General features: G+C 42.5%; 1 protein-coding gene across 1 annotated transcript in view; it reads left to right on the forward strand.

Annotated features, from left to right (window-relative positions):
• The first annotated feature begins 6,573 nt into the window (after positions 1 to 6,573).
• Positions 6,574 to 13,622, forward strand: part of AIG1 (androgen induced 1) — a 126,204-nt gene continuing 119,155 nt past the window's right edge. Inside the window, exon 1 of the mRNA XM_075498875.1 lies at positions 6,574 to 7,010. Coding sequence (XP_075354990.1) covers positions 6,870 to 7,010 — 141 coding nt within the window. The 5' untranslated portion in view covers positions 6,574 to 6,869. The remainder of the gene's footprint in view (positions 7,011 to 13,622) is intronic.

The following is a 13,622-nucleotide window of genomic DNA, read 5'->3' on the forward strand; positions in this document are numbered from 1 at the left end:
GCTGAACCAGAAAATTATTCACTGATTCACAATAGAAGATACTTCACACTTACTCTGTTTTCCAGTGCTGCCCGTTAAGAGTCAGTTGTCACAGAAAAGAACCGATTGTTTCTTTAAGAAAATACTGTATTTTTTAATATTTCAGGTTTCCTCAGAAGTCCAAGATGTAACTGGGTGAAGTATAATCACATATTTATAATTTTAAAATAAATGAAGAAATAGTTCTTGCTGAGATGAACTTTCAGTCAGAACATAAGACAGGAAGTTTTACTAGTCCAGTTTTATGGATAAGAATTTGGGGTAGAGATAGGGCGCAGATAAATAATTCTACAACTTTTGATCAGCGATTTAGGGGTAGAGATTTGTTCCAATTCAATTCATAAAATACACATATTAAGTCTCCAGCACAAATTAACAATTATATAACTCTTTTATGCAAGCAATGCTACAGAAGTGGTGCAGGGCACCTGCATCATTCCTATTCCTTGTTTCTCATCCCACCTCTAACCCCTTTGCCCAGGTGTTCAGAGGAGGCAGCGTGGTGATGCACTTAGGGGATTTAAGCCACCAGAAAGCTGAATTTAACAAGATAATCCAGAAAATTAAGGCAGACTTGGTGAGTTATGCGTCAGTCACATGTGTACCTCCATTTATGTTACAGTATCACAGAATTGTTGAGGTTGGAAGGGACCTCTTCAGATCATCTAGTTGAACCCCCCTGCTCAAGCAGGGTCAGCTACAGCAGGTTGCCCAGGACCATGTCCAGATGGGTTTTGAATAACTCCACAGATGTAAAGTCCACGGCCTCTCTGGGCAACCTGCTCCCATGTTCAACCATCCTGACAGTAAACAGCATTTTCTTATGTTCAGATGGAATTTCATGTGTTTCAAAGGTACCTGGGAACAATTGTTACGTCCAGACTGTCCTCTGTCAAGAGGGTCTAAGAGAAGGCAGACACTCAGTATGCAGTTGTTAACACGCAGGGTTAAATTTTCTGGCTTTATAATTATTCGTGGAAATTTTGTTTGTCTTCTTTTGCGCATTTTTAATGATTAAGAAGCTGACTCATATTTCCCCATGGCAAACAGTTCTGCTTTTTTACTGTTCACTGATATTACTAAACAATACTGCATATCCACGGTCTTCAAGACTTTGCTGATAGGTAGATGTAGTGTAAGGGGTAAGCTCTTAAAACAGGACAGCAGGTAATCTGTAACTGTGCACTGCATGTACCCAAACCATTTCTCAAAGGTTACTTCCCTCTGGGAGACTGCATGCTACAGCAGAGGAATGTTTGCTCTGGTTTACAGGGGGCCACGTCATCTGTGGGCAAGTAGAATACTCCTGATCAGCATTGCTCTTTGGCACCTCAGAGGCCTGTTACCTGCCTTCCTTTCTGGCACTAACACGGACCGATGTAATCAGCAGAAAGCATATGAAATTAAGATATAAATTCCTTACCGTGAAACAGCTTTGTTCCGCACAATGTATCTAATCCAAGTATGAAGAAAAGTTAACGTGCTTACACAGTCCCTGCTTCACTTCCATATCCAAAACTCCTGATTTGTACAATAAGGCTTTTTCTTTATAAAATCATCACTTTGGGAAATTCTAACTTAACAGGGAAGATGAACACAGCCAGTTTTATCTACTCATTTCTCCTTCATAGCAAGAAAGTTCATGGTCTTTCAGGATAAAGCAAAATTTAACTTGCAGAGAGGATGAATGAATTTCCAGCTGCCCCAAACTTTGTTCCACTTATCTCCTGGTCTTAGCTTCTCCAGCTCTATTCCCTATTGTTAAATACATATAGATATATATTGTAGAATACTCAGGACAAAATATGCCCAATTAGTAACTTCAATGTAATTCTTATACCTAAACTTGAAACTAAATCGGCAATAATCAGTCATCATACAAACAAATAGCTCCAGACGTCTTATTAAACACACTGCTCTTTATACCTGGTATAAATGTGGTCTTTTCATTTTTATTCTCTTTTTTTCTCCATCCTTCAATTTTTGTCATATCTGTTCGAAGTCAATGAAGAAATAAAAACTTGCCTAAACTTTATTAGTAGTATTAACAATGGGCCTAGTTACAGCAGATGACTCAAAGATTTTGAGCTGAATCCTCCTCTGATATGTGGGGCCATTTACTACCCAAGTGATAGTTCATCGGACTGAAGAGCTATATATTAAATATATACACATCAACTGAGAACATTTCTAAAAACTCTTCTGTCTTAGGCACAGGCAAGCTTTTCTTCAATAACTGCTTGCTGATTTTTAACTTGCAATGTTTCAATAATTTCACTTGTATCCATTGCAAGAAAGCTTAATTTTTGCATGTCTGCTTATGTGGGAGTCACACTCCCACACATCGAAGTACAGTTTGTACACGTACCTTGGCACAGTTTGTACACTCTGCCTCAAATATTAGAAATTGCAGTATCAGGTGCATCGCCATGAACACATTGTGATGAGGCAGTATTACCAATTTCCTATGAGTTCAAGCATGCATTACTATGCTTATTATTATTGCTTTGGAGGCAACTGCTTGTGGCATAATTCCTTGTAAACAACTCATTTGCATTTAAAGCAATTGCTTAAGAAAAGGCATCTCACAGGTCTCAAAACATCTCTCAAAGATCATTCACCAAGATTCACCAGTATCTTTGATATTCACAAAATACAATGCTGTTCAGAAATTCAAATGCTGTTCTTTTAAAAAAGACAAAAAAACAAACCAAAACAAAAACCACCACCACCAAAAAACTCTTAAGCATTCTCATCTGCTACCCTACATAGAAAAGACTAAACCTTGGACTCCAAGATGTTACACTTTATTCTGTCAAAGCGCCAAGTAGAAAAAACATCATGCTACTCATTTTATACTAACAATTGGATGGGAAACACACCTTTTTAGTTCTTGTTTCCAATCAGTTCTCTGACAGATTTTTAGGCATCTTGCTTCCCCCCCACAGTAGACAGCATTTATTAACATCTTCCATCACAGACATACCAGTGGTTTGGACTCTTCTTTCTAAACCAGTTTCTCATCTCTACTGAATGAGAAGTATGACCCATGTCAAACTCCCACTTTCAAATAAACTTACAGTATGTGACTTATGAAAATTCAGTTGAGGCTTTTCACAATTTACATACAAACAAATATTTAAACATCAGGACCTGAAAAATCACAGGCTAGCACTGAATATTTTACATGTTTATAGTCTACCTTATTATGATTTAATAAAAAACCTGAAATGTAAACATTTTAGAAAGTACCAAAAAGTTGCATTCATATAGCAATATAAAGGGCAAATTAGTAAACTTCTCATTTTTACTTTGCTGAAAAAAAATAAGACCAAACCCAAAGGAAAATAAAATCCACTGCAAACCCATTTCAACCACAGTCACAAAAGACTTTGCTGCTTGTCTCTCAATAGACAGGGAGTATAAAGTCCACAGTAGCACATAAAGGCTAATGGCAGCCTACAATCTAATTAGCCCTTATTATAATACTGTCCAGAGATTCAACAGATACTTCTTTAGAAAGGACACAGGCACAAAGAACCCACCCACAAAGGAGTTACGTTTCCTTTCAAAGGTCTAGAAATGTGTAATAAAGAAGAGTCTTTGACCAGGAAGAAGCTTGGCTGAGCCTGGCATGTTAGTTAGCCTGCCTTGAGATTTTCTTGACTGAAAGAAAAAAATGGAGAACAAGAGTGTTTATACATTCTGCTTCATTTAGATTTCCACCTTGGCTTACAAGGCTGAGTGAAAGTTTTTCTTTGTATGAGGTTAGGATTTTCTGTAGGCTTTGCCGAGATTTCTATGGAAGAGCGGAGAGTAGAACTGAAGAGCATTCAAATGGAGCTCCAAAAAGCCTGGGTAGTTTTTCTGTAAGTTTTGAGGATGCTGTAGCCCTGGAGGATGTTTAAATGCACGTGACTAAAAGGCAAACCGAGAATGGCGGTTATCAAGTTATGTCCAGTGAGTATTAATGTCTGTGATGCCGTATTAGTGACATAGAGGTGACCCAAGAAGTGAGTTCCTGCACATCATAGGAGGAGGTGCAGTTAGAAAAGTAGGGCACAGACTGCCTAAGGCTTAGACAGCCCCAAACTCTTCCTGTCAGAGGCTGATCACAAGACACAAGAGTGTGCATGGGTATGTAATCAGTCATGCTGTGGAGCTCCGCACAGAGTCACTTGCCTTTGAGAGCTTACAAAGCTCAAGTCCAGCGAGACTTGCACACTAAGGGTGCCTCTACAGGAGCAGTGTAGTTCAAATGAAGAGTAAATCTCCTGATCATCTGGACTTACACTGAGCTTTGGTTTATAACTTGACACAGTTTCAGGAAGCAAGCTGGATTCCTTTTGAATAAAACCAAACCAGAAGATGGGCTCCAGGGGTTCACTTAATGCACTCCAGCCACTAATGAATATTCAGTCCACAGCTCCAGATAAGAACGAGTCTGAAGTGAAACCTCCTGTGCTACATACAGGACAGACATCAGGTCCTCAGCAGCAACCGTGCTGCTCTACAGATCCACTTGTACTGAGGCACACCACTAACATTATTAGTCTGGTCTCCTGTGGTATTGCAGACCATGACATTTCACCCAGATACCTCTTCCACGGCACCTTGAGATCTCAATGAGACCAAACCCTTTTAGCCTGTAAGACTAAAATGCATGCCACAAACAACAGAAGGGTCTGATTGCTCAATGTGCTTGCTGGGGCTGTGAACCCGGGTAAGATAAGGTAAAGTAACCTAAAGGATCCAGTGGGAAATTCGTGCACCGTGCTCCTACAGGGTTCTTTGTCCATGCCTGACATACAATGCCTCTGCATAAGCAGAGATCTTAAACTGTGCTAATTTCATCTAGGATAGCTGCTAGCATGTGTTCTCCTAAACAGCCCTTCATTTTTGCAGAACTTGAGCACAGTGGATACCAGATTAAGAGGCTTTGACTCTGTAATGGAATAAAAGTAGGGAACACATTGCACAGTCATTGATTCTTTTTACCTTCCAGTAGCGTAACTATGACGAAGCACCTTATTTTTCAAATATTTATTTCAGAAGACAGATGTAGGGAGATGGTGTTTATAGAAGTGGTTTGTCTCTCCAAGCCCAGACATCACTGCTGGTGGTTTTTTCCCTTTAAAATAACTTTTCCAGATGGTGGAGCAGTTCAGTATTTACCCTGCAATCAAGCACTTTAAGACCCTTTCCTTTTCAGGGTGTAGAAGCCCAAGCACAAGACCCCCTGAATTGCTCCTAGCATCAAGGATCCCTTTGGTGATCAAACCTCTGCTGACAGAAATGCTCATTCATTGTCTTTAGAACAAAGGCTGGTATAAATACTGATCCCTCAGATCACACCACTGCTCACCTACCCAAGCATCATCTTTCACTTGATTTTCCTCCCACGACATTTTTTTTTAGTGTCCTGCCGCTCATTTTATTTTCTCCTGGACTAAAAGGAAGAGGATTTGGTCTCAGGGCCTCCTCAGAGCCAGCATGACCAGCGTGGAGATCCAAGTCTTTCCTGTCACCAAGACCAGCTGCTTCTGCTAGCCACCGTATTTTGTGTCCCCTCAGTGATGAGGAAGCCACCGCCGGTCGGAGCCGAGGGCATGAACCTTCACGATGAGGTCCCTGGGACAGCATTACCAAGAGGTTAGTTACAACCAGGACATCAGGTCCACCACTAAGAAAGTATCCTTATAACGCTGATACTCCGCCCAGCGTTTTCATCCAGGGATACCGAGGTTCCCGTCTTACAGAGCTCGCAGGTACTGCAAAGCGCACTTCCACTTCTAGCAATTGTGCGTGTGTGCGATGAAGGCAAACACCGAGGACTCGCCTCAGAATCACAGGTGAAAGGACAAGCGCTCTCCGCCCCGGGGCAGCCGTACGGCCAGCCTACGCTAACGGTGGAGCACCAGCGCGGAACACGGCCTACGCTCAGAGCCCCCGCCGCCGGACAGCTCCCGCCGCACGCCACGCGGCCGCCGCCCCGGCGGGGCGCTGACACCTGCTCCCGCCGCCGCCGCGCGCCCTCAGCCCGCAGCCCATTGGCTGCGGCGCGGTCAGCTGGCGGCGCGGGGACCGCCCGCCCCGGGCCGCGCCAACGGCGGCCGGGCGCTGCCGCCCCCCGCTACGGTGCGCCCGGCCGGCGGTCCGGCGCTGCCGCGGAGGCCGACGCGCGCGACAGCGTTTCACGATACAGCGATTAAAAACCGTAGTTGCTGGTGCATCGTAATTTTGGGTTGAAAATGCGGACAACCGGGTTCTGCAAATAACTTGCTGCCCGCGCTCACAACTCCTGACCTCCCGGGGGCAGCGCGCCTGAGGGACGCGGGTCCCTCGGGCAGGGCCGGGCCGGGCTGCCGCAGCCCCGGCCCCGCACCTGCCAGCCCCCGGGCACCTACCGCCGCCGGAGCGCGGAGGGGCGATGGGTGGGGGAGGGCATGCCTCTCCGCTCCCTCGGGAACGGCACGGCCTCTTCCCGCCCGGCCCGGCCCGGCCCGGCCGCGGAGCTGCGACTCGGGAGCGCGCCGAGCCCGCCAGCCAGGCTGCTGCCAGCAGCGCCGGCACCGCCGCCGCCAACCACCCCTCCAACCCCGCCTGCCCCGCGCCGCTGCCAGCCGCCGCCGCACAGCGCGGCCCCTCCGCTCCGCTCCGCTCCGCCCCGGCCGGGGCCGAACGCGGCGCGGGGGCGCTCGGAGTCCCGCCCGCAAGGGCGCGCGCACACACACACGCACACACACACACGCACACGCACACGGAAGTGCACCCCGAGCTGGCTCGCAGCCCGCCGCCGCCGCCGAGGCCGCCCCGGCGCAGCGTGCAACATGGCGCTGGTGCCCTGCCAGGTGCTGCGCGCCGCCATCCTCCTGTCCTATTGCTCCATCCTGTGCAATTACAAGGCCATTGACATGCCCGCGCATCAGACCTATGGAGGCAGCTGGAAATTTCTGACCTTCATAGACCTGGTAAGTGCCCCCGGCGCCCGTGGCCCTGCCCCCTCCCTCAGGCTGCCCGGTGAACGGCCGCGGCCCCGCGCGGGAGCGGGCCGGGCGCATCGCGGCCCCCGGAGGCGGCGGCCCTGCTCGACGGCAGCGCCATGAGGTGACCTTAAAGCGGGGACGGCGACATGTTGTGACACCGGGGCCGGCCGTGAGAGGAGCCAGCCGGACACCGCGGCGGCGGAGCCGGGTGGTTTGAACGGAGAAAGACACGGACAAAGCCGAGGGGCTGCTGCCCGTAAGCGGCCGTGGGGAAGGTCACCGCAGTGCTGATGCTGCGTTTCGCCTTTTTTAATGGCTGACAGTAAACACCAGAACCTGCTGCTCCCAGCGTTTGGCTCCCGTGTGCTGTCAAAACAGAAAACATTTGTTTTCCCTTTGGCCCATCCGAGGAATCCATCCCCTACAGGTACAAGTGTGTGAGAGCGACACAAGAAATGTTGGGCGACACAACTTGCCGGATCCAGTTAGTTTTGTTTGCAAATCCATACAGAGCCTACGAAACAAAAGATATGTCATTTCACTTTTCTTCATAAGGGTCCAGATCTGGAACAGTCACGAGCATGCTGGCCTGCTGGAAAACACCAGGTGTTGGCCAGGGGCTATTTTTGCTCTGAGCTTCCTAACTTCGCTGCCTCACAACAGTGTTCCTCTAGTGCAGGTGGGAGGAGAAGGGGCGGGAGGAAGAGAGAAGATGGGAGGAGAAACTTGGTTTTTGGTTCAGAAATATGATAGCCAACTTACACCTAGTACCTAGGTCAAAATAGGTTTTTTTCTTTGAATCCACAGTGTAAATAGGCAAGAAATTTTACGGTTCCTACCGAGTTACAGAAAAGTCCCAAAATGCAAGTATTTCAGTGCTTCCTAGTGATAAAACCTGTCTCAGAACCTCATTGTAGATTCACAAGTATTGCTACTATTGCCTACATGCTTCACATCCAGTCAGTAGGTTGAGTTTGTGAGTTTGGAGACCAAACTCAAACACTATTAACCTGGCAGGTCAAGTGTGCAAATTTCTGTATCAGGATTAAGCTAAGGTTCATTGAGGTCCATATTTTATTTGGCAATAAGAAGCACCTACCGTATTTTGCATTTAGCCGGGATAATTTTTGCGTTGGGTGCCAAATATTTGCTGGATCTCTGAGGATCCACAGCCGTAACTAGTGCTTTTACTGCGATTGTAAAAGGGCATCTTAAGGCCTGATGTTTTTCAGGAAGGCAAACTAGAATCTATTTTTTTTTCCTTTTGGTCTGCTGAACAGTACTGTCAGGAATATTAATTGATAGAAGTTAGCGTCAAGTCCCAGTAAGTTAGCAGGGAGCTGTAGACTTTAGTGGCAGTTGAATTGGAAATGAACCAACTAAAGCTAAAAGCCGATGATCTTGTCTTTGAGTCTCCTTCACCTTTTTCTCTGTTCTCCTGGCCCTGACAGTTGCTTGAGGATTAAGTGAACTAAGGCTGTCATACAGTGAAAATAACATTTGACAGTACATGATATTCATCATTTCCCAAAAATTACAGCCTGCTGTCTGTGGCAAGTTCGTGTGGACTTTGCCATCAAAGCATGCACATGGTTCAGGCTACTTCTGTCATGGCCCAAAAGGTCAAGGTAAACATGTAGTGCTTTCTAAAACATCTAGAACAGTTATCAACTGCAGCTAGTAATTTCTGTCCTTTAGCTAATAGTTGTCATGTGTTTCTCATAGTCAAGTCCGATAGTTGAGAAAAGGTTAGCAATTCCTTACAGTCTTCAATCCTTCCAAATAACACACAATTCAATGACTTGAATGCCTTTCTCAGTGACTAGCCAGCACATAGACCTCTTCACTTGTTGACAATATTCACTTATGTCCAAATGGCCCTGGTAGCATCTTATCTAAGCAAATCTATCTTTCTGTCTCCTGGGACAATTGGGAGACTTGAAGAAACAAAACCTGTTAGATTCCTGAGGAAGATACCAGGAGGTGTGGTTGGAGGATATTAGGCACATTTCCAAAATACTGTGTGTTGACTAAGTCTTGAAATGCGCTTCCATAAGTTTCAGTTTCCTCAACCATGTGCAGTGTTCCTGTGTCAGTCACATTCAAAGGCTGTCTAGACAAAATATCATCAATGCCAGAGTCTTGGCAGACGTGTTCTTGCTACAGATTGTACCTCCACAAGCAGAGATTTCATCTTTGACATCACAGAAACACGTAGAAGTTCTTTCTGTTTCCAAAAACTGCTACCAGTTTTTGAGAAAAGTGAGTTTATGACTTGAATCTGGAAAGTGATTTGGATTTTTTTTTCATCTGTCCATTTGTAAAGGGACATTCCTTTCCAGTCTCAACATCAGTAAATGTCTTGGAGATTTAGGTGGCTGGCTTTGCAGAGGTGCTGTGTGAAATGATTTACAGTTATCTGCAGATAATATAATTTTGAATGGAATTATGAAAAACTAGTAGTTTGGACTCTAAAACACAAGACGCAGTAAATTATTCTCAATGTATGCATTAATCTGAACAGTAGACTTACAGCCCTCACACTGTTTACGGAAGTGGAGCATTATGAGGAAGTTGTTTAATACAAAGCTAAAGAATGTGATGTCCCTGTCCATCCGTAATATTTTGCATGTTCATACCTAAGTAAGATTTTATTACACACCAATATTCATGCTTAATCTCTCCTGTCCTTGAATTAAGGAAGAAAATAAGCGCAACTGATGACTTCTTTTAACTGCTGTCATTCTGATGACTGACTGGGTTTTTTTTACAGTTGCGACTGTGGTGGCAACATTGCCTAAAACACTCACGTCAATGAAATATTTTTCTGGTTTATGAAGCAATGCACTGGCAGTATGTTTTGCCGTTACACTGGTGATGCTCCTCACTGTTGCTACTAACAATCATTTCTCCACTTCAGACTTTCTCCCTGCTATGTAGAGGTGGTAGATATTTATCCTGCTTATTCAAAAGATGGTAAAGATATCTGCCTAGTACCTGTGGATTCTGAAACACTTCAGAAAAGAGACAGTATCCTTTTTGTCATTTATAAACTGGGAAACTAAAGTACGAAGAGGTAAAGAGTTGCTGCCAAGATCAGGCAGTGGGCCCAGCAGATAAAATTATTGAACTGAACATTGAGGCTAGTTCAAAACTGCAAAACTGTTGCTTTCATTTGGCCTCACAACACAAACCAAGCCCCAGAGTTCCTGTGAAAATGGCAAAGAACCAGATTCAGACAGGGTATTTCAAGAGATGTTCCTACAATTTGTGTAGCTGCCTTTGTTAGGCTCAGGTTCACCATTTTGTGCTTTAGTAGTGGACTGCTGCACTGTCCTGTACCCCAACCCATAAATTCATTGTTGAGTCTTATAGTTGAAAGCTAAGTTAGGGTGAAAATTATGCCAGTACAAAATTACTCTTTGCGAGAAGTTTGTCAGCTATGTAAGTCTCAGAAATTTTCCCTACTTGTACCACTGTTTGTTCAGTTCTAGAAGTACTTGAAGTAGCTGAATTAAAGATAATAGTACTTGAATTAAAGATAACTGGGTCATCCTGCATACACTGCAAGCACACACCTGCCTTTATAAATACACATTTGTTGGCGGGATCCGTTGCACCAACTTTTCTAAAATGGCAGGATCCTTGCTGTTGCAGGGGTTAAGTTTTGTTCTTCAGTTTCTCTTGGCTCTCTTACTGTTGTTGTGAGAGGAGGCAAAAATAAATAGAATTTGTATTCTGGAATAAAGTGGAGCCTGTGGGTGCCGAAAAGAAGACCAGTTTTACTTTTTTGTTTGGGTGTGTATGATAATTAGTAGAAAAGTAGCTTAGAGTTAAAATAAGTATGTATCTCCTTAGTAAGGGGTGCACTGGTCTAAATAGCTTCTAATTTTCATTCTGCAGTTTCTGTGAAAACCTTATTTCTCAGAGAAGCTAGAGTGAACCAAGATACTATTGCACATACATATGCATGCACTAACAAAATACTGTTTGGGTTTTGTTGGTTTTTTTTTTTTTTTTTAGTCTTAAGGTCTCTCTGATAGGCTGAACAGGGTAGTTATAGAGACAAAAGGCAAGGCTAGATTTTTGGAAGCGGTCTGAAGTGTGATGTTTCATGATTATGATTAACGATCCTATTTTGAATAACAGAATGTTAATGTGGGTATTCATATGACTTGATTCAGGGCAGCCAAAGCTAGAGAGGAATTGATTTTGCTCATATATAAATCTGCCTGGCCTTATACTTTTATTATTCCTTTGAAAGAAATAGCAGGATGTCTGTGTATGAACTTTTATATGTTGTCTGGCAGATTGAGTTCTACAAAAAACAGGTACAAGGGCTGTTCCCAGCACATTTTTTGCTAGTGCATGTTGTATTTGTTTTGCAGAAAATGCCTTTAGGTTTAGTTTGATTAAGTTTAAATAAGTCGTCAGAACTTAGTTCATTTTTTGTCTTTGGAAAATTTCAGAGGGGCGTGTTAACCATAGGACTAGAAACTAGAGTTGGTAGATTTGTCATTTACTTATTTCATGTATTTAATTAGTTATTAAATTGTATGAGATACAGTTACTAGGCAACAAAAAAAGACAGAAGCTTAACAAAGCATGGCTAAAAATTATAGGTGATTTGTGCCCAATTTGGATTTAGTCATGCTGATAGGAAATAAGATGACCAGAAAATGTCAGAGGCCAGAATATTCAGAATTAAGGCATAATAAACTGTGCCATTGGTGCGGTATCTGAAGTTGAGCAAGTGTCATTGCTAACTCTCTGGGTTAAACTTGCCACAACACAGAGAACAAAAGTGAAACCATGTTCCACACTCTATGGAATATGACTCTTTTTCCAGTATTTCCTTTAGTAAAATGGATTTCACCTTCTGCTTTCCTCTTTCATTATCTGTAAAGTTACCCTGATATTCAAGTGTTTCACGGCTTTTGGGTGAAAAGATTACAGAAGTGTGAAATATTATTAGGTATTATTCCCAGAGGTAATTCATCACCATGTCTAAATATCTCAGTGTTCTTACTATAACAGCGAATGCAGTCAACGGAGTGTTTATCAGTTTACAGAGAAAGAAAGTAAGGGATTGCTTTTTGAGAAATAACAAGGTGAGGTTTCTTAATGGTGCTTAATGTATTTGAGAGAAAAGGCAACGATATATGTAAGGGAGCCTTTTAATAAGTGTGTATTTTAGAGCTTTCTTTTTCCCTCTCAGGCTGTAAACATGTCAGAGAAACAGTTATGTATAGTGCTGTCGATGCAGTAATAAAAATGTAATAGGATCACCGTTTCTTATTCATAGACCTATGTTTTCCATTTGCTTTTGGTAGCGCTGTTACAAATTGAGTAGAATTTGAGCACTACATTGAAGAGTTCCATTTTCACATTGCATTAGCATGTATTTATTTTACAATTGGACTTAAATATGTTGAACATTTAATTTGGGAATTCTTAAGAAAGTTATGGCTGTCTTGAAATATTTGTGTTGGCAGTAGGGTTGGCAGGGGAAAGGAGGAGAGTGGAAGAGAGGACAAATTGGGATCACTTACTATGATGATAGATTTAACTAATGTCAGTAATATTATTTTATAACTTGGAGTATGTAAGTGATAGGTAACAGTGCTATGTTTTAAAACAGTGTAAAGTCTGTAGAGTTTTGCCAGAACAGTTTCAAATGATGACAACTTCAAGACGTTGGTTTAGTAGTCTTTCTGTTTCCCTTTGAAAAAAAATCCTATTTATGTTGTATTACAGTTGAATTATTTTCTTTACAGTTTTATTATAGTGGTAAGGATAACTCAGATAATCTTATATGCCTCCATATGGCAAAATTGTTAAATATTTTGAACAATTAGTTTAAACAAGGACAACACATCTAGTGTTCTATGTTAGTGTTCTATGCTGAAGTCAAAGTTGGGGTTCTGAGCTGTCCTAATTTGTTGTGAATATAAGTATATAACAAAATATTTAATCAATGTATTTTTGACCTTATATTTGTGCTATCTTAATGAGGCCATATAAGCTTATACAAGAAATAAATTTTGAGAGATCTACCTTCTTAAGTTGTAGTAAAGATCTATATAACCTATCAAATAATATTCTTAACTAATATTGAAAATTGCAAACTTAGTGTTTTAAATGAAAAGTATTTTTAATAAAAATCAAATTCCTCTTGAATCTTTGCAGTTGCATCAACCTGAGGATGTATAAAGACTTGTAGGGTACAAGTCCATGTGGGTCGTTACTTGTTTTGTCCTTAGGCTGAAAAAAACCCCAAAATTTGATCACCTTATCTGAAAATGGGGAAACACTCACACGATAAAAATCTTTTATTATCGGCATGATGGAAAATTCAAATGTGCCAGTATGCCACTGTACAATAAAATATGAAGTTGTTTAAACCTATAAGTAGAAGAAAAAACTTTATGAAATTACAAAACCCTGACATTCCACAGAAGTAAGCTTGCAGATTTGAACAAAGTAAAACCACAATAAACTGTAATAAAACAAAATTGAAAAAATAGGCAATTCTGCAGTGTATTAAACATGCTATAATGTAGATTCATTACAAAGGATTATGCCGAGTGTGTATTT

Source organism: Mycteria americana, chromosome 3 (assembly GCF_035582795.1).
Source record: "Mycteria americana isolate JAX WOST 10 ecotype Jacksonville Zoo and Gardens chromosome 3, USCA_MyAme_1.0, whole genome shotgun sequence".
In the NCBI taxonomy this organism is placed as follows: Eukaryota; Metazoa; Chordata; class Aves; order Ciconiiformes; family Ciconiidae; genus Mycteria; species Mycteria americana.